Here is a 21,222-nt window from a genome sequence, read left to right on the forward strand (position 1 = left end):
ACGTTCTAGACGTTATACCTACATTTCTACTGACCTTAAAGTCAAACAAGGAACGATCTTAATGTTGTCTCATTTACATATTGCTGTTAAGTATTAAGTACGAACTTTATTTTGTCTAATCACATAGTGCTGTTAATTATTACTTAATACCTAACCTAGGTATCCAAGAAGTGTAAAATAGAAACAAAAATGACGTCGTTGTGGCCGACTACAAAACCCCTATTTGGAGACGAAGTTGTTTTACGTTCTATCGATTGGCTGGAAAATTTCCCATGGAGGAACGAAACAACAATAAAAAAAGAAAAGGATAAATACCAGATATGTTTGCAAGCGAAGGATTTCTCTCCGGAAGAGATTACTGTGAAAACTGTGGATGGGTTTATCATAGTGGAGGGGAAACATGAGGAGAAAAAGGATGAGGATGGGTATATTTCTCGGCATTTTGTGAGGAGGTACGCTTTGCCGGAGGGTTGTCGACCGGAGTCGGTGGAATCCAGACTGTCGTCGGATGGGATTCTTACTATCACGGCCCCTAGAAAACCGGTCTCCCGTCGGGACACCGTCATTCCTGTTTCACATGAGTCCAATGCCAAATCCAAATTGTAAAATTGGTAGTTCAATCACTATTTTAACACGTTATTTTTATACAATACTTTTTAATACTTAACTAAATTTATTAAACTTCGATTGATTTTGTATAACAACAAGCAAATAAGTGGGGTACTAATAACTAAGTAGGTAGGTATATTTTATTATAGTTGTAGTAAGTAAGTAGCTGTAGGTATAGGTGATTTTTATGTAAAACGCAGCTATCGGTTATGTATATCTTATATCGTAGGTATATAATATAGTCTGTTAAAAACATTTTCCCTTGTAAATAGCTACTTACTGGCACCGATTCCGTTGTCTTTACCTAACATTTTTTATGGTTAGATGTGTAATTGGGTAGTACCTAGGCTGTGTTTATGATTGTACCTATCTGGTACAATCATAAAGGTACAGTTATGCCTACCTACCTAGGTACAGGACATGTACAGGGGTTAAAAATAAGATCTGTAAATAAAATATAAGGTAGCCTTGTATTTACTATCTCTTGATAGTTTTCGTTTGGTGAATAAAGATGTAATTGTTCCTATTTTCCCTTTCGGGATGCTTCAAAGATGAATTTTCAAATGGTTTTATCAATGATTTTTATTGAATAAAAACGAAATAAAAAAGGTTTCTTTTTATGTTGTTATTTATACTAACATAGTATTAAGCGTACTAACCGTGGGGGAACGTGTGGCCTACCTACCTATTGTCTGCGACAGGTCGAGATAGCAATCGGGGTATGAGGCGGAGGGACACCCTGCACACCCGCGCTGGCGCGCACCGGGTTAGCGCGGGGCTGTGGGGGGCGGTCTCTCCCCGATTGCCACCTCAACCTGTCGCGTACTATAGTAACACAGTTTTATTATAGATCGTAAAACAGCTGTGCGTGTGTAGTAGTGACAGCGCATACCTACCTATCAGTCGATCACACTAGATTGCATAACAGCTGTAATCGATGCTGCATCGCATCTGTATCGATGCAGTATCGCATAGGTATCGATGTTGTATCGCATATTATAGTAGCGATGCTATTATTTACTTACTGTTACGTGGGCGTGAAAGACCGGCAACGCATTGGCGGCTCCTCTGGTGCTGCAAATGTTCATGGGCGGCGGTAATCACTTCAGCATCAGTTGACCCGCCTGCTCGTTTGCTCGCTATTTTTACCCGACTGCGACCAAGCCCAAAGGAGGTTTGACCTGTTTGTATGTATGTAGGTATAAGTATATGTCCGTTCCTATGTCCGCTTGTAATTATTATTAAAAAAGAAGGTACCTATATGACCAGCGGCAGTATCGCGAACGTATCGTTATCTTTTTGTGACGGTATCGATATCGAATCGCAAAAAGTCACCGTGGGCGACCTTCGTCTCTTTGTTGCAGCGTGTCGTGTCGTCAATACGTCAATAGCAATATATTTTTGATTGGCGTCTTTCGCACGTCATCATCATTCATCATCATCATGATCAACCCAGCGCCGGCTCACTACAGAGCACGGGTCTCCTCTCAGAATGATTACTTTCCATAGACTACCACGCTGCTGGCCAAGTGCGGAATGGCAGACTTCAAACGTCTTTGAGAACTTTATGGAGAACTCTCTGGCACGCAGGTTTCCTCACGATGTTTTCCTTCACCGTTAAAGCAAGTCTTATTTAATTACTTAAAGCGCACATAACTCTAAAAAGTTAGAGGTGCGTGCCCGGGATCGAATCCCCGAACGCCGATAGGAGGTGGACATCTTACCCACTAGGCTATCACAGCTTTTTTTCGCACGTATACGAAGCTTTTAAGCGTGTAGGTCTACTCTATGCTCATAGAGATGCGCTCGAGTGACAAAAGACGCGCTTTACAAAAACTACTGCGTATATTATACTACTAGATAAGTTTCTGTGTATTGCGTGTAAGTACGATCCAACACACCTAGTTTCTCCTTTCACCAAAGATTGCCTGGTAGAGATTGCTCTGACCAATAAGGCCGCCTTTGCATACAATTGTTTGTTAGTTTTTTGTTTTTTGTCATGTTTATTTTAAATATTTTGTTTGCAATAAAGTATTTCTATCTATCTATCTATTTACCTATGAATCTATCTACGTAGGTAGGTACAAACGCGCAAAAATCACAATATTATAAATTCGTGTGTGTCTGTCTGTCTGTCTGTCTGCTAGCTTTTCACGGCCCAACCGTTCAACCGATTTTGATGAAATTTGGTACAGTGTTAGGTTATATCCCGGGGATGGACATAGGCTATTTTTTATTCCGGAAAATTAAAGAGTTCCCACGGTATTTTAAAAAACGCAAGTCCACGCGGACGTAGTCGCGGGCATCATCTAATGACTTATATGATATGAAATTGCAGACCGTATAATTGAGTGCACCGCTGCCGCCGCCGCGCCGCCCGATACGTCAATGATTAATGGGAATGGGGTTCTCAAGACATCTTCTTGTATTTCTATCTACTTATAATTTTATTGATGAACTACCTATGTAATAATCAATAAAAATTGAAGTGTCTGATTGTGAGTTTGATTTTATTTGCCGATTTGTGCGGGTTAATCTTTGAAACTGTTCGCCGGGCAGATATTATGTTAGTACTATTATATACTAGCTGATGTCCGCGACTTCGTGTGTGTGGAATTAGGTTTTTAAAAATCCCGTGGAAACGCTTTGATTTCCCGGGATAAAAAGTAGCCTTTGTCATTCTCCAGGTCTTCAACTATATCCATGCAAAAATGACGTCAATCCGTTGCTCTGTTGCGACGTGATTGAAGAACAAACCAATAAACCAACAAACAAACACACTTTCGCATTTATAATATGGGTAGTGATTCTATGCAAGGAAAGATCGGGCAGATTAGTTTTCCGGGAAAACAAAGGTTCCTGAAAGATTTTAACAAACATGGCTGGTAGCACTGCCGGTAAGTTAAGGGATGTTTTTATTAAACCCATGCCCCATTGGTTTCCACACGGCATCGTACCGGAACGCTAAATCACTTGGCGTTACGGCTTTTGCCGGTAGAGTGTCAACTAGCCATGGCCGAAGCCTCCCACCAGACAAAATATTACTGAAAAGTGTGTTATGGCGTTTCGTACTACCAAATTTGAACCATACATTGGTATCACTTCAGTTCTAAAAACATAAAAATGTGACATCGCATGTCTTTCCCCTTCAAGTTGGAAAGATTTTTAAGATTTTTCTGAAAAAAGGATAAGAAGTAGTAAAGTTGATAAAAATCACATCGATTCCAAAGGCACGAAACCTTTGTTCATATTCGAATTATCATAACGAATTGATAAGTGGCCGTGGAGGCGAGCTCGATAATATTGCTAAGCAGCAGTCGTTGCCCGGCGGGCGACGGTCCAGGACGTGAACAATTTCTAGGTAAGCAAGCTCACTGTATGCGTGTTAAAAATAACTAGAATCACCCTTTGCATTTAACCTTTACTTAGGTATTTAAAAAAAGCGAACGAAGAAAAAATACATAGAACTTATCATAAGATTAATTAAAAGATACAGCTGTAAATGAAAATAAAAATACTTTTCCCTTGACCTAGGCCAAGAACTGCCCTACGTCCTTTGATTGAAAACAAAACTTAGCCACTAAGTATAAGTAGTATCTATACAATCTGCAATTCTGTCGTGCTTCCAAGTACAGAATACATGAAAACGTACGTACGTCTATATAATCGTCATCATGATCAACCCATTGCCGGTACCCACTACTGGGCACAAGTCTCCTCTTATAATAGAAAGGGCTTAGCCATAATCTGCCACGGTGGCTCATTACAGATTGGCAGATTTCACACTCGTTTGAGAGCATTATGGAGAACTCTCAGGCATACATGTTACATCACGGTGTTTACCTTCACCGTTACCGTTACCGTTGTTATTTGTTTACCTATCTGATAGTAGGTACACTAACGACTTAATAGGTAGGCTGTAACTATTCACCATAGTTACTTACTTGGATATATTTCCATAGTAGACAGACATTTCAAAAACTATGATGCATAAAAATAAATAAAAATCTGTTTTAGAATGCACAGGTAAAGCCCTTTCATATGATACCCCACTTGATATAGTTATCTTAGTTCGAAAATTGAAAATACTAATTATTAGTTTGTGACCACAATTTAATTTTTTTTGTGTGATGTGATCACAAATTCAAAGTTTTCAGATTGTTTCCCTAAAGCCAGCTATAAGGTCTACCTACCTGCCAAATTTCATGATTCTAGGTCAACGGGAAGTACCCCGTAGGTTTCTTGACAGACCGACAGACAGACAGACAACAAAGTGATCCTATAAGGGTTCCGTTTTTCCTTTTGAGGTACGGAACCCTTAAAACAAGTACCTAATTTTTGTTTCTACACGTGTATATAGTATGTTGAAGTCGGATGAGCTTCACGCTTTGATTTCTAGTTTCTTTTATTATGCTCGCCGACATCACACCTACATGTACATATTACATAGGTACACGTGTAGAAACAAAAGTTATTTTTTTACTTTGCAGTAGTTTTGGAAGTCGGTTTTTTAATATTTTATTTTTATTTTAAACTTTTTAGTGTAAGTAGTCAATTGCTTGGTAACTAAAATATCTAGTCTATATTTTTAAAAAAATTACGAGACATTTCACCGCGATTAAGTCTCATCTGGTGACAGAAGGGCTGGCTCATTTTTTTGCGCAACGGATCAGCCAGGCTGTCCAGGAAATGCAGCCAGTGTTATTGGCACCATTCCACGCGGGCCAAAGTTTTATAATTTATTGTAATATTTTCATTAAAAAAAAAAAAAAAAATTGTGGTCATAAACTAATTAAAAAAAAAGTTGGGACTTAGAATTCTATGCTCGGCATTCGCATCATTATTTCTCCCGGAACCGTTCTTGAATCTCTGTCGTTTAGGAGTGCTGTAATCTGCATTATCAGGTTTGAGGAGTTTAGACTTGGAGTGTAACCATGAAGTCGTTGGATACCCAAAATATCAATTTCGACATCAGAAATTCCCAAATCCCACCGCTTATGAGTTCAGCATCAGGATTGAGTAGTTGGGATCTGAAGTTCAGTGATGTAGCCTATGCTTGGTACCTAAAATAATATTGCACCATCCGCAGTTCCTGAGTCACTATAGTTTAGCAGTGATGTACCCTGCATCATCTGGGTTGAGGAGTTGGGACTTGGAGACCCAGTATGAAGTTGTTGCTTGGTACTCACAGTATCAAATCACTATGAACACTTCTAACTTACGCAAGCAGTAACCTTGCAGCATCAGGATTAACGAGTTGGATCTAGAAATGTTGATGTGACCACCAGGGAAACTTCTGCTGTTGATAAAAAAAAATTGCACATCGGTCCAGTAAACTCGAAAAAATCGGTGTAAGTACTTACTTACATAAAAAAAACGTGTCAAATTGAGAACCTTCTCCTTTTTTGAAGTCGCTCGGTTAAAGAACCCCCTCCTTTTTTGAAGTCAGTTAAAAACGGGCTGAATTGAGAACCTTCTCCTTTTTGGAAGTCGCTCGGTTAAAAATCAGCGAATAATTTATGATTTGTACGTTCCTTATTGAGCCCAATAAAAAACAGGTCAAACAGGAACATAAATCTTAATTTCAAGATCTCGAACACATACAGATTTTATATAGCTCAGAATCTTATAGTTAGACAATTAAAAAACAATAAAATCTAGTTACGTAGGTAGTATAGCTTTACATAGTTCCAACTATACCGTGTCGCGTCGCCTTTTATCAAGCACATTACACATCCCATCAGGGTAATGTGACCTTACCCTTAGGGTACGTACCTAAGGTAGGGTAAGGTAAGGGTAGGGTGGGGTACGATTAGTTTTGGAAGGAAGAATTAAAGGCAAAAGGGCTCCAGGTCGCCAAAGACGCAAATGGTTGGACGATATGGGGGTGGACAGGGCTTAGTTACCCAAAGTTAAAAGAGGCGGCTTTAAAATAATATACAGAAGCTTTTCGCATGACGACCTCCAAACTTCGTTTCGAAGAAGGCACGCGATGATGATGATGAGGCTACGTGTGCATACTACCACAGAATATACTTAGTATTACAATAGTAGGTACTATTCTTACCTACTACTTATTAGGTCCAATATTAGAAACATCTGAAACAAGTATGGTTATGGACTAAGTATATAGTCAAAGACTATCTAGGCTAGATTAGATACTACATAAGTAGGCAGTAGAGCCGTGATAGCCTAGAGATTGGGACGTCCGCTTCCTATTCGAGAGGTCGGGGGTTCGTTCCCAAGCACGTACCTCTATTTTTTCCGAGTTATGTGCGTTTTAAGAAATTAAATATCACACGCTTTAACGGTGAAAGAAAATATCGTGAGGAGACCTGCATGTCTAAGAGTTCTCCATAATGTTCTCAAAGATATGTGAAGTCTGCCAATCCGCACTTGGCCAGCGTGGTGGACTATGACCAAACCATTCTCATACTGAGAGGAAACCCGTGCTATGTAGTGAGTCAGCGATGGGTTGATCATGATGATGAAGTGGGTAGTTACGTACGTACCTCGTAAACTGTTTTCATGCAAACAAAATGTAGGTACCAACTTAAGATTTATACATATAAATAATTCAACATGTCACCGTAAGCATATTCGAAGTTCTGTTTTTATTTGAATTTAAAATTTTTGGAAAATTCCAAGATGAATTTATTTTTCGTTATCTGCAATTTTAAATTGCGCGGCAGCGGTTGCTATCCACAATCCGCAACCCGCAGATATTTTTATTTATTAGATATTTCACGAGTCCATGTCAGGGAGGAAATACATATTTAAATTGCCTGATTCGGACCCAAGTTAGTTGATTGGTCAGCAATATGGCAACAAGCGCAATTAACTGATTTTACTTACTTACTCTGTTTCCACTAGGCTTTACTAAAACCATCACATCTTAGACCTTATAACATCAATTTTAGCGAAAAGTTTGATGATCAGTCTGCAATGTGGCAAAAAGGCAACAAGCGTAATCAACTGTTTTTTTTTGCCACTGGGCGTTACCAACACCATTAGATCTTAGGCCTTCTAAGACCATCAAATAGTGAAAATAGGCTGGCCTCCTTTCTTCAATGTATGTGAGAGGAATTGAGGGATGTGTCTAAAATTCACCTTTTCATAGGTCATTTAAGCTGTGGTAGAAAAAGGCTCTGGTGTAATGAATGAGTTTAGCCTTTAGTTATTTATTCTGTCGCTTCTACCCCTTGACCATTAAAGTCGAAATACCTTGAGCAGAAGAAAGGCTGGAATAAATTGTGTGGCACCACCCGAATAAAAGTTCCAGCTCAGCATAATGTTGTAATGCCTTGTATGTGTGTTCTAGTTAGGTACATATTACACAAGAGCATATAAGTTCAGTGCTGATTTTCAGCCGGGATTCTGATCCGGATGACGCCACAGAACTTACTATTTACTACTTAGAAACTACGAGTACTACGTACTAACAATACTATAATTATATAGAAACTATATTAATAAAATATTTATAACGAATCCAGCATATCTTATTTAATTTCGAAGTTTAATTAAGTTATTTCCTAGCGATACGCAAATATCTATTTAGTTATGGTTTGCTTCTCACTGTGTTTTAACGAGTACCCTTGTCTACGTGCTAATTTGGTATTTACCTGTGAAAACCTATTATGAGTTTTAAATTAAGTATATTTACTTTAATAACTAAGCCGTTGGTTTCCAAATGAAAAAAATAAATCAATAGCTCTGTATGTATTTACGCTGTAATAATAAATGAGCTCTATTATTATTTATCACTATCAGATTCCCATATTCACCATGGACGCGGCTCAGCCGGAATCTCTCGTGGAATACATCCTGATAGAGTACCGATGGCTGGTGGTGATCACCACGCTGATGCCGCTCTCCTTCGCCTGGAAGATCTGGTCAACCCTCAGGAACTACGTCGCGTTCCGGCTGAACAGCGCTCCCAAGGCCCATGATAGAAAAGTTCAGGAGATACAGAGACAGGTATGTTCTGTTTTTATGAGGGGAAAGCAGATTGACAGCTAGTTTACAATAGGGCAATCGTAGTCATTCCTGTATTTTGGTACTTTAGCGCTATTGGATAAAAAATTTACGGTTAAACATGCACGGTTGCAGCCATAGCTAATAGATACCTAACCATCATAATCATCAACAACCCATCGCTGCGCCGCGCCGGCTCACTACTGAGCACGGGTCTTCTCTCAGAATGAGAAGGGTTCGGTTACGCTGGCCAAGTGTGGACTGGCAGATTTAACACATCTTTGAGATCAATATGGAGAACTCTCAGACCTGCATACCTATACCTAATCATAAATTCAGCCAATTGCAATATTAAGATACCAATGAAGATATCTGATGTTGATATTTTGTGATTTGATGTGATTGATAATTACAAGTCACAACTTTCGTGCAAAGGAGGCTGAAGATCACGTGGAGCCGGAGCAAGAGTGGTGCTTGATGCTTGATACCCGTTTTTTAATTTTTTTTTTTAAATTTTCTTCTTTTTCTCCAATGCGGCCTGCATACTGAAAACATCCGGAACCAGGGGTTGTCATCCAACGCTGAGCTTTCCGGTGTGAGGTCACCATTTTAGCAGCTTGAGACCCCAACGTCTATCTGTTTTTTCCCAGCTCATTGCCACTTCATCTTCGCAAATCCCAACCCATTTGTCTATGTTGGTTACTCTGTTCTCCTACGGATCTCCTCATCTATTGATATCATTTCAGATACGGGAATGGTTGGCAGGCGATCGCAGCACGCAGCTCTGCACCGCCCGTCCCGCGTGGCAGACCATGTCCTTCCGCCAGGGCATCTACAAGAAGAACTTCACTAACATCCACATCAACCTGGTCGATGTGCTGGAAATCGATAAAGAGAATATGGTAATATCATTACATTTAAATCGAGATCTATTATTATTATAAAGATGTAATTCGTATCTGTTTTGTGTAATTACACTCCAAGAACCGCACACGAGTTAAGTATATGTTAGTAAGCGAACAAAATGGTGTAGGTATTTGTAAGAAATAAAAAATTACAGGAGGAACAAAAAACCTGAATGAAAACTGTTGAAACTTTACTGTAAATTGTACTGTTTTGATCATGAAGGTTTTGATCGAAAATTAAAAACTTTGGACTTAATTTCAGCACAGTTTTGGACTTGAACGGGCTTGGAAATGAGTTCAGATTTGTAGGCCGAAACGGTCCGATTAAAGAAAAAATTAGGTTTCATGAAATATAGCCAGTCAGAAATGTCAGACAGCGGATGCTTAGTAATAGGGCGCCCCGTTGGCACCTTTCCGGCACAGAACCCTAAACTAAAATGATCCAAAATCAGAAGTGAATTGATGTGAATGAACACTGTTTTCTTCGCTAGCTCACATAATTAGGCAGGTAGGTATAAAGACGTCGTGCCTACTTTGATATTATATCGCTAGCGGGCCCGCCACCACGCCTCCGAGTTAACGAGAACACGCACATGTGATTATGAAGGCATCCTTTTAATTTAGTGCATGAAGGCATACGTTGGGATTCCTTCCAAAATATTCGACGTCATTTTAGCATGTTATACTTATTTCATTCTTCTTCGACTAAATGTTGATCCAGCTTCCTACATTTTTTTACCACTTGCCCGGTTTTGAATAAGTAGATCTCTCAGGACTGCGCTCATGACGCGACGTCTAGCCAAGCCAGCGCTTGATCTTGAACGACCTCAAGATTATAATTTCCAGGGACAGCGATGTTGAGACATGAACTTCTTGCATTTCAGTTGCACCCACAACGCCAAATCCCGCAGTTCCGGTTCGAGACTAGTTGTAGGATGAGGTGAGAATGAAATCTACTCCGGAGGTCCGGTGATAGCCTAACGGGGATAGATTATAGAATAGTGGTTAAGACATCGGCCTCCTATTTGGGAGGTGGTCGGGGTTCGATCCCGCGCCTCTAACTTTTTCGAGTTATGAGCGTTTTAAACAATCAAAATATCACTTGCTTTAACGGTGAAGGAAACCATCGTGAGGAAACCTGCATGACTGGGAGTTCTCCATAGCGATCTCAAAGGTGTGTGAATTCAGCTAATTCGAACTTGGCCAACGTGGTAAACCCCTTCTCATTCTGAGAGGAGACCCGTGCTCAGTAGTGAGCGAGCGATGGGTTGATCATGATGATGAGATCTAAATCTGAACACTCCTGGAATATTTAGTGGATCTGTGGATCCAGCCTTAGGAGTGTCCAAGCTCCTCTGGCACTGCACTGCTTACAACATTTACCTAGGTAACACTGAACGAAAGCCACCGAACTAAGAGAACTGGTGGCGTAATGCAAACTACGTCTGACTTATCATAGCATTCACCGAGTTCGATCCTCAGTCCCGGAGTAGCACTATTCGCTTTTTGTGCTCTTTCAAAAGTCCAAAAGGAAATCACAAAACAAACTTCGACAGACTGAAATAACTCTTTACGACCGCCCCATTCCCTGGCAAACTAATACCAAGTACTTGGGTGTAACCTTTGATGACAAGATGAGCTTCGCCGCGCACATTCGTAGAGTCCGCAAGAACGCAGCGTATGTGCTCTCCCGTCTTTACCCCATGATTTGCGCAAAGAGCAAAATGTCACTTCGACATAAAGTCACACTATACAAAACGTGCATCCGCCCAATAATGTCTTATGCCTGTGTTGCATTTGCACACCTGCCGCCCTCCTCTCTCAAACCTCTCCAAGTCCTACAGAATAAGTTTATGCGTACGGCCACTGGCTCCCCGTGGTACATGCGCAACGTGGACCTCCACAGAGACCTCCAACTCCCGACAATAGCTCATTACTTTAAACAGCTTTCCAAAAACTATTTTGAGAAAGCCATTAGACACCCCAACCCCCTAATAGTTGAGGCAGCGACTTACACCCCTGACCGAAACGACCCCCCAGATAAAAGACGCCCTAAGCACGTCCTTAATGACCCCGACGATCAAATCATGACCGACAATGCACCCTATCTCGTAGGGCTACACAATTCAACCTCATCACAGCGTCTTCGCCGGCGAAGACGAGGTCCCCGATTTCTAACGTCACCCGGACGTGGGCTCACGCCACGGCCTCGGGGGCGTACGGACTAACCAACAAAACCGACAACTCCACCCATCCCAACGTCACCCTAAGCCGTGGTCCGAGCCTCACAGGAGGCGCCCTTAGGAGGACGTTGCCCCCCGACCTCTCAAATTATTTCTTCGAGCCCTAGGGCTCACCCCCAGGCGGAGCTTCGCGCTCGCCAACCCCCCCGGTGACGCTGTAGCGGCCAGTAGGGCCTACGCAGCATAGTCAATCCGAAACAACACAACCACCGAACTCACTTGACATTTATTTCTAAGTCATTGAAAATTTTCTATGAAAAAATATTTAGAAGCAGCAATGTAGAACCAACTAATGTCAAATGAGCTCAGTGTCTATCATTCAGTGTTAGACACTGAGTTAGCGAATCACCCCGCAGCTCGCGCAGGTGGGATCGCAGTCGGCTTACTTGTGTCAGAATAAAAAATAAAAAATGGAATTTTATAAACAGGTGTTTTGTTTGCTTTTCATTGAGTCAGTCAGCTTCTACTTTTTAATTTTATAAGTAGGAAGATTATAATCTACGGAAGATTGATAAGAGATAATAGCCCGAGTTAATGATAAGCACCTATTAAACTGAAATACCAACGAAATGCACTGCAGTTACCAATTACAAAATATGCATCTTATCTGTTGAATAATTAATTATACCTAAACTACATTTTCACATACCTACCAACAAAAATAAATATTCATTGCTACATACATGGTAAGACGCCCATGTACTTATAATTCAACAATTAGGTAAGTATTGTTTTTATAATCATAATAACAATATGTTATTCAAGTATCTAAAGGTTACATGAGGACAGACAGACAGCACGACGACTTGACGGCAGAGGCCAAGATGAAAGCATATTGTGCAAATCAAAAAGCAGCATCGTAAAAGTTAACAGTGTAGTTGTGTGTATTTTGCCGGACAGCTCTTGAAGATCCAGCGAAAAGAACAAGAAAGAGGGTAGTTCGCTACTGCCCTTGACAGCTCGAACTTCATCTCTCGCAGAACTGCAGTCCCGTTGTGACCACTATTGTGCAATTGGGACGAATTAATACCGACAAATAAAACCATCAAATTAATCGTGCTATGTAGTTATCTAGGTAGGTATATTGAAATATATTCACTGCAGTCTGTGCACTGTTTTGCAGTCTGTGCGCTGTGAGTAGCCCGGGTCCAAGTAACTGAAAATTCTGAAATAGCTCTTGAGTGTTGAGAGTTTAGAGATGAACCGTTTCACAGATAGCATGCAAAAAAATCACATGAAAAGCCTTTTCATATGTAACACTAATAATTGCTATCTTACTTAAAGTAGTGATTCACAAAGCTCAAAAGTTTGAAAATTATCACATCAATTAATCCCACTTTATTATTTAACCTTTATGCGCGCACGGTCATTGACCTAAGCTAAAGGGCGCGCAGCAAAGAAAACTACTAATTTCACCAAATGAAAATGATTAAAAATTAACAGTAATTTCCATCGCTACTTGAAACATAATATCATCAGCCTAAAATTGCTTTCAGACAGTTCGTTGCGAGCCGTTAGTCACCATGGGCCAGCTGTCCAGAACCCTGGCAGCTTTTGGCTTGGCGCCAGCAGTGGTGCCCGAGCTGGACCAGCTGACGGTGGGCGGGCTAGTGATGGGCACGGGCGTGGAGACCTCCTCGCACGTGCATGGTCTCTTCCAGCACATATGCCTGCAGTATGAGTTGCTGCTGGCTGATGGCTCTATTGTCACTTGCAATGACGTAAGTATAACCATACCTTATAACATACTTACCTCGATATCCATCGGTTTTACCTAAGACAGCTTGAGAGCGTTGGTGGAACCTCGCCAACGATTATGGAGAACCCTGAACTTGCCTTTACGAATTTTTTGGCGCAGCAAAATATTGTTACATAGATCTCTGAAAGGTAGGCAGGTAGGTAGGCCTTATAGCTGACATAAGGGGAAAATTATTTATTTTTATGCATCATAGTTTTTGATTTATCGTGCAAAATGTCGAAAAATAGACTATAGTACGGAACCCCCGGTGCGCGAGCCCGACTCGCACTTGGCCGGTTTTTTTCAATATAACTAAGGGCACATATTTGTTGTTTACCTTGAAACTTAGTAAGCAGAATAATTAAAACCCTATTAATTAAGACCCCAAACCGTTTTTAATGTTTTACGTCCAAGCTTATAACCTTTTGGCAAGTCTAAAAGTAGCTAACATCTAAATATGCATGCAATCATACACTCCCATTTACACACACACACACATGCACACACGCTCATACATACTCATAAGCACACACTCACACACGCATACACACACACATACAATCATACACACACTGTTGTAATTTTATTTTATTATTGTATATACCTACATTTATTCTAACTCTATTCTGTTAAAATAGTTTAATTATAATTTTAAGTAATCTCTTTTGGCCTTCTGTTATACCTAGATTTAAATTTAAATAATAATTATGTATTTACGCTGTTGATTACTTTCAAATAAACAAAAAAAAAAAAAAAAAAAGTCTCGCCAATAATTTCGCAGTTTAATGAACCCATGTCCCCTAATTGGTTTTGACGCGACATCAATCTAATGAATCAGTTCAGTCAGTTGGTGAATCGGCTACAGCAATTATTTTGAATTGACCAAAGTGACACAACATTGGAACGTGGAAATGGTATGAGGCTCCAATTAAGATTCTGGAACGATAATAAGCTAAATTTTCAAATTAAAATAATTATTTTGCAGATTCTCAACCCTGGTCTGTTCTACGCGATACCGTGGTCGTACGGTACATTAGGATTCCTGACATCTGTGTTGATAAAAGTCGTGCCTGCGAAAAAGTAAGTTTAAGTATTTTGAGTCGAAGGAAATATTTATAAGCAATCACTAGTTTCTTCACATACCTCAGAACCTCTTCCACAATACGCAGTGTTATGAAGGCACCCATTAGTTGATAGTGATAATGTTTGTCTCTATATTCTTGTCTGAATATCTCCAACTGTATTCACAACCAGGCCTTTGTTGGGCTGAAAATATAAACATAGGTACATATACGCATTTTTCAGGTATGTACGTTTGGAATACTATCCCTACACAAGTTTATCAGACCTAAGCAATCGGTTCAGAGAGGAGTCGCTAAAGGGAGAACCACATCAATTCGTCGAAGCATTGTTATTTACTAAAGACACCGGGGTTGTGATGACTGGTGATATGGTGGACCAAACGGGAGACGATGGCAAGGTGAGTCTAAATTATATAAAAGGAGAAACTGACTAATTGACGTTTAATATATCAACGTATATTATCATTATTATATATATCAACGCATAATATTATATCAACCGATATTAACGGGTTGTGCTACACATGACAGTTTATTCCGACGCTTTTTCTGCTTGAGGTTTTTAACTTTACTGCTCAAGTATTAGAGGCGACGGGATAACCTAACCCGTAGGTTTAACTCGTAATGTGCAGCACACATGTAGCACAGATTTTAAAAATAAACGTTTTTCTTTCTTTCTTTCGTATAGCCCAACCCACTGAGTCTGGAAACTTGAAATTTTCCACGTAGGCAAACCCGTCTAGAAATTTTCAGAAATAAAAAACCTAAACTGGGTCAGCTAGTTTCAAGTAATTAAAAAATGGTTTCCTTAATTCAGAAGTTTGATTCCTCACCACGATGTGTATGACACATCTCAGACCTTAATTATGAACCATAATACTTTACAGTAAAGTGCAAAAATGTTATCTTAAAACGATTTTTTTTTGGACTATGTAAGTACTAAGTTCCGCAATTTAACCATCAATCGTTAAAGACAAGCTTTGAATTTTCAGTTCAACCCTATCGGCAAGTGGTATTCAGAGTGGTTTTTCAAACAAGTGGAGAAGTACCTCGTCAGATATAAAAACGGAGACAAGAAGACTGGTGTTGAATACATCCCACTGAGGCATTACTACCACAGACACACACGTAGCTTCTTTTGGGAACTACAGGTTAAATATTTATTCTTATCGCTTCAGCAGCTAGAATATAATGCTAATTATAATTTATCTATGAATATAAAAGGAAAAGCTGACTGACTGACTGACTGACAGACTGACTGATCTATCAACGCACAACTCAAACTACTGGACGGATCGGTCTGTAATGATAGCTATTATGATGTAGACGTCCCCTAAGAAATGATTTTTGAAAATTCAACCCTAAGGGGGTAAAATAGGGGTTTGAAATTTGTGTAGTCCACGCGGACGAAGTGGCGGGGATAAGCTAGTAAAATAAAAAATTAATTAATAATGTTCTGCTAAACGAATTTGTGCCGCTACACTCTTCAGCCAGTCTCAACGTACCTACACTAGCTAGAAACTAACGCAGGAGATATTGCAATGCACAAGCGTGGGCGCGCAGGTGGGTGTTTGCACCCACACTCTGCACATCACACAGTGCAAATCAAACGGAAAGAGATCAGGTGCAGGATCTACAACTTTATATGTTCTCCGAGGCACTGGGCGTTACACCGCTCCACTTCCCAACTCGGGGCTGCTGATGAAAATTTATTGACAGAAAATATTTTTGTCCCAAATCTCGAACCTTTCGGGATCTCACGATTCGCAGCTGAGTAAGCTAAGCGCTTAGACCAAGACAGTTAATACATCGTAATTATATTGAGCACTTCATACTAGAAAAAACAAAAACCAAGTCTTATAAGCCTATAGGTATTTTATTCTTAACATTTTCAGGATATAATTCCCTTCGGCAACCACCCAGTATTCCGCTACCTGTTCGGCTGGCTGATGCCGCCTGAGATCTCCCTGCTGAAGTTGACGCAGCCCCAGGCCGTCACCAACCTGTACAACAAGTCGCACGTCATACAGGACATGTTGGTGCCGATCGAGACCTTGGAGGAAGCTATTCAGACCTTTCATCAAGAGTTTGAGGTGTGTGCAAAGTTTTTTTTTAAAGTATGACGCAAGCAAACATGCAAGCACCTCACTTATAGCCTACATTAAATTTGTGAACCCCAAGTGATATGAAATTTATTTTATTAAAGTAGGTACTGAGGCGTACAACACATAGTAGATATTGTATGCCAATTTTCCAGAGTAAGTATTTCGGATCTTAAAACTGCACCCAAACTAGTAAATTAAGTAAGTAGATCACACCAAGAATGATTTGTAAGACACAAAGTGGATAATCTTCGTTGGTTTTAAATTCAGATTTTACTATACTGTCATGATCCAAATATCAGATAATTTGTGGACAAAATCTGCATAATGCATAATGCTGGGTTCTTTCGAATTCATTATTTTTAGGATCATTCCATTTATTTCCAGGTGTATCCCATTTGGCTGTGTCCATTCAAGGTGTTCAACAATCCGGGCCAGCTCAAGATTCCTGACGAGACCAAAAAATGGCAGATGTTCGTGGACATAGGAGTTTATGGTGTTCCTAAAGCTAAAGGATTTGAAACTGTAAGAATCTAATACCTTAAAAAACGTTTTTCGAGTCTACAGATTCTCCAAGGAACCTTCTTTATTTTGATTTTATATAGGTACTTCTGGAGTCTTTATGTTGGTCCAAGCTCATTTTTTTGGGTGAAATAGTTTTTTTTCTTAAATTATTTTATTAAATCTTATCCCGAATCACAGTGTCAGTACCTGCAAACCTTGCAGACTTTAAATCAATTTACTCGAAATCAAAAAATTTTGCTGCAGGCCCTTTTTTGCTCGATCAATTCAATTTTCGTTTGAATTTTCAGGAATCATCAACACGACGAATAGAGAAGTTCGTAACAGAAAAACACGGTTTTCAAATGCTCTACGCGGATACTTACACGACTAGGGAGGAGTTCCGACAGATGTTCGACCACACGCTTTATGATAAACTGAGGGACACGCTGCCTTACTGCAAGGAGGCTTTCCCGGAGATATACGGGAAAGTCAATAGATATGTTAGAAAATAAATATTAAGATTTATGTAAGTAGTAGCTTAGTAGCAATTTACAAGGATTGAAAATAACTATTCGCACGGTGCGTTTGCTAGATAGCCAGGACGGCACGCCGCGCCGCACGCACAACAAGTGAGCATATAAAAATATTTTGATGACAATAAAAGCTTGGTCAATGACGTTCGAATTTCGAAGAGTTTAAAAGCCAGCAGGTCGACATGGCAATCGGGGTTGCCGCACACCAGCACAACCCCCGCACTAACCGGGTGAGGAATAGCGCGGGTGACATGCGGGTGTGCGGGGTGGCCCCCCCGCCTTATATCCCAATTGTAATGTCGACCTGTCGCGCTCTATAGTTACCACACTAAGATAAATTCTATTTACCCATGCACAAGGATGGCTATAGTGTAGCATAGCAAAGCAAGTTTTCTTTTCCTTTTTTTAATTTACAGATATAATAATATACAAATTCCTTGATTTAATACATACCTAGGATTAAATTATCGTTATAATTAGATCTAATTTAATCTAATCTAATTTAAAATCTAATTATCATTATGAGGTCATATTAAATCTATGGTTCCTCTTTTTCTTTTCGAGATAATTTAACGATAACATTTTTGAACGTGTTGATAATAGTTTGAATTTTCTAAGTGATCATTTTTGGTCATCCGATTTACTGCATTGGTGTTTCGTCTATAAAAGACGGAAGTTGACTAGACCGTCACTGTAGGTACATAGGTCATTCTTTTAGTTTTCATTATGAACTTACCATTTATAAAATATTAGCTGATGTCCGCGACTTCATCCGCGTGAATTTAGGTTTTTGAAAATCCCGTGGGAACTCTTTAATTTTCTGTGAACAAAGTAGCCTATGTCCTTCCCCGGGATGCAAGCTATCTATGAATACCAAATTTCATATAAATCGGTTAAACGGATGGATATTCCCGTGGAAACTCTTTGATTTTCCGGGATAAAAAGTAGCCTGTGTCCTTCCCCGAGATGTAAGCTAACTTTAAACCAAATTTCATCAAAATCGGTTAAACTGTTAGGCTGTGAAAAGCTAGCAGACATACAGAGAGACACACTTTCGAATTTATAATTATTAAGTACCTACTACCTGTCCTGGCGAACTTCGTTCTGCCTAACAGTCGATTCAATTTTTTAAAATTTTTCTCTCCGTAAGAACCATCCTCGTACTTCAAGGAATATTATAAAAAAAGAATTAGCGAATTAGGTTTAGCTGTTCTCGAGATTTGCGATGACATATTTAGTGATTCATTTTTATATTATAGAAGATAGAAGATAGTATGAATATATAATTATAGTATGAATAGCTCGCATACTAAGCTAAGCTACATCTTAATGCGAGCTACATCTTTGCTCGCGCTATAGCTTGTGCTTTACAAAGGCTTGGAGTCGGACGAAAGACACGCTGCCTATATTATAAGAATGCCTTTCCTCAGAATGATATATTTAAGAGTAGAATAGAATAGATAGGAGAGTTTTTTATTGAAATAAGCTTTTACAAGTGCTTTCGAATCGGAGTGAATCTACTACACAAAATTTTAATATTAAGAACGTTTGAAAATAAAAATTACTTGTTTACTTTAGCTTAGAAAGTTAGAATAGTAAAATAACTCCTTAGTTATGTTCAGCCATAAAATAGTATTTCCCTAATGCTTTAGAAATATTATATTACTTATTTATTTTTTGGGTGACCGATGTTCCTAATTAAATTCCTAAGCTTTTACTATGAAGTATTTTTACGTTGCAGTATGTTATTTTTATTTATGGTACCTAACTATCTCTACATAGTATAAAATAAAGTCGCTTCCCGCTGTCTGTATGTATGAACGCGTAGATCTTTTAAAATACGCAACGGATTTTAATGCGGTTTTCACCCAATAGATAGAGTGATTCAAGAGGTTCAGATTCAGGAAGGTTTGTGTTAATTTGTTGAAATATGACGATATTTGAACAAATTGTCAGAAGAAATCAAGCTTCCATCGGAAATTGCCACCCATGCGAAGCCGGGGCGGGTCGCTAGTAATGTATAATAAGAAAGTCAAAATGTATGAACCGTGTATCAATTTTAACCGGTTACATTGTTTATTGTTAATGCGAGTCAGGTACCCACGACACAGGACTACCTAGTGTGGATACCAACAGACAATGTTAAAATTGACAAAACTATATTGTTGAATTTAAATATTTTTCATTTGGCACCGTACTGGAATGCTTTATCGCTTGGCGGCACGGCTTTACTAGTAGGGTGGTAACTAGCCACGGTCGAAGCTAACCAGACCAGACCAAAGGAAAGGAATTATAAAATTCCAAATTTTCCCTGCCGGGAATCGAATCCAGGACATCCCACTGAAAATACCATAGCACTCACCACTGCGCCAGGGAAATTTCCCCATTTCTAGCGTAGCTAAGGGGTTGCCCATTTCTAGGTAGGTAGGTACGCTTCGTGAGAACTTGGAAGGTGCAATACAAAATAAAATATTAAAAATAATATCGACACATGCATATCTATTAAAGTAATATTTACATAATTATTTTAACAAAATAAAGAAATTTATCGAGCTAAAATCTGTTTGTTTTCTTTCATTCACTTTCCATGGTTGCATCAAAAAATGGTGATATAGAATAAGAATAGAATAGAATGTTTTTTTATTCATGTAAACTTTTTACAAGTACTTATGAATAGTCAGGTAGTTTTAATTTACCACTGGTTCGGAATGCCGTTCCTACCGAGAAGAACCAGCAAGAAACTCGGCGGTTGCTCTTTTTAATTTTTTTTTAAATATTATACAGACATCACCATCACGATTAACCTATTGCCGTTCCACTACTGAGCACAGGTCTTTTCTCAGATTGAGTAGAGTTTGGCCATAGTCTACCACGCTTTCTCAGTGCGGATTAGCAAACTTCACACACCTTTGAGATCATTATGGAGAACTCTCAGGATGCGGGCTTCCTCACGATATTTTCGTTCACAGCTAAAGCAAGTGATGTATTCCCCTTCCAGGTTAGCCCGCTGTGGACCCGATGTGGACTAGGTTAGATTGTTTCAAACACTATAGTGTTTGAAACAATCTAATAATAGTGTTGGAATATTGTAGACGACACTAGCTAGTAGCTGGTAGGAGAGGCCAGTGGGTCAAGTTCGCTGATAACCGCTTGAGCGAGCCGCGCGAATATCTCCTATTAATTTAATATAATTTTATTGTTTTGCCAATATTGTATTTGACAATCCCGCTGCTATCTACCTATATAGCCTATAGGAGTTTCTCGACGTTATCAAATCAGAAATGCAGAGATTTGTAGGAGAACCAGAGTAGCCGACATAGTTCAACGAGTTAACCTAGTTTGGGGATCGAGGGTAATGTTAGGCAAAATTGTATTTTACTTTTTTTTGGAACGAAATGTTTTTGGTGCAAATTAAAAAAAAAAGATTTATTATTATTATAGTTGCGAAACTGAAGTGACAATGGGCACATCGAAAAACTGATAGACATTGGTGTCTCAAGATGCTAGAATGGCAACCTCGCTACGGAAA

The 21,222-nt window shown here is 39.4% G+C and overlaps 1 protein-coding gene across 1 annotated transcript; it reads left to right on the plus strand.

Moving 5' to 3' along the window:
* Nucleotides 1–3,888: 3,888 nt before the first annotated feature.
* LOC117993167 (delta(24)-sterol reductase-like) lies at nt 3,889–20,241 on the plus strand. The gene is made up of 10 exons (XM_034980919.2): nt 3,889–3,970; nt 8,383–8,589; nt 9,333–9,488; nt 13,231–13,455; nt 14,458–14,552; nt 14,778–14,952; nt 15,547–15,705; nt 16,450–16,647; nt 17,044–17,181; nt 17,469–20,241. The coding sequence occupies exons 2-10, from the start codon at nt 8,398–8,400 to the stop codon at nt 17,670–17,672; spliced, it is 1,542 nt and encodes a 513-aa protein (XP_034836810.1). The 5' UTR covers nt 3,889–3,970; nt 8,383–8,397; the 3' UTR covers nt 17,673–20,241.
* Nucleotides 20,242–21,222: the final 981 nt, after the last annotated feature.

This window comes from Maniola hyperantus, chromosome 23 (genome assembly GCF_902806685.2).
Source record: "Maniola hyperantus chromosome 23, iAphHyp1.2, whole genome shotgun sequence".
Lineage (NCBI taxonomy): Eukaryota > Metazoa > Arthropoda > Insecta > Lepidoptera > Nymphalidae > Maniola > Maniola hyperantus.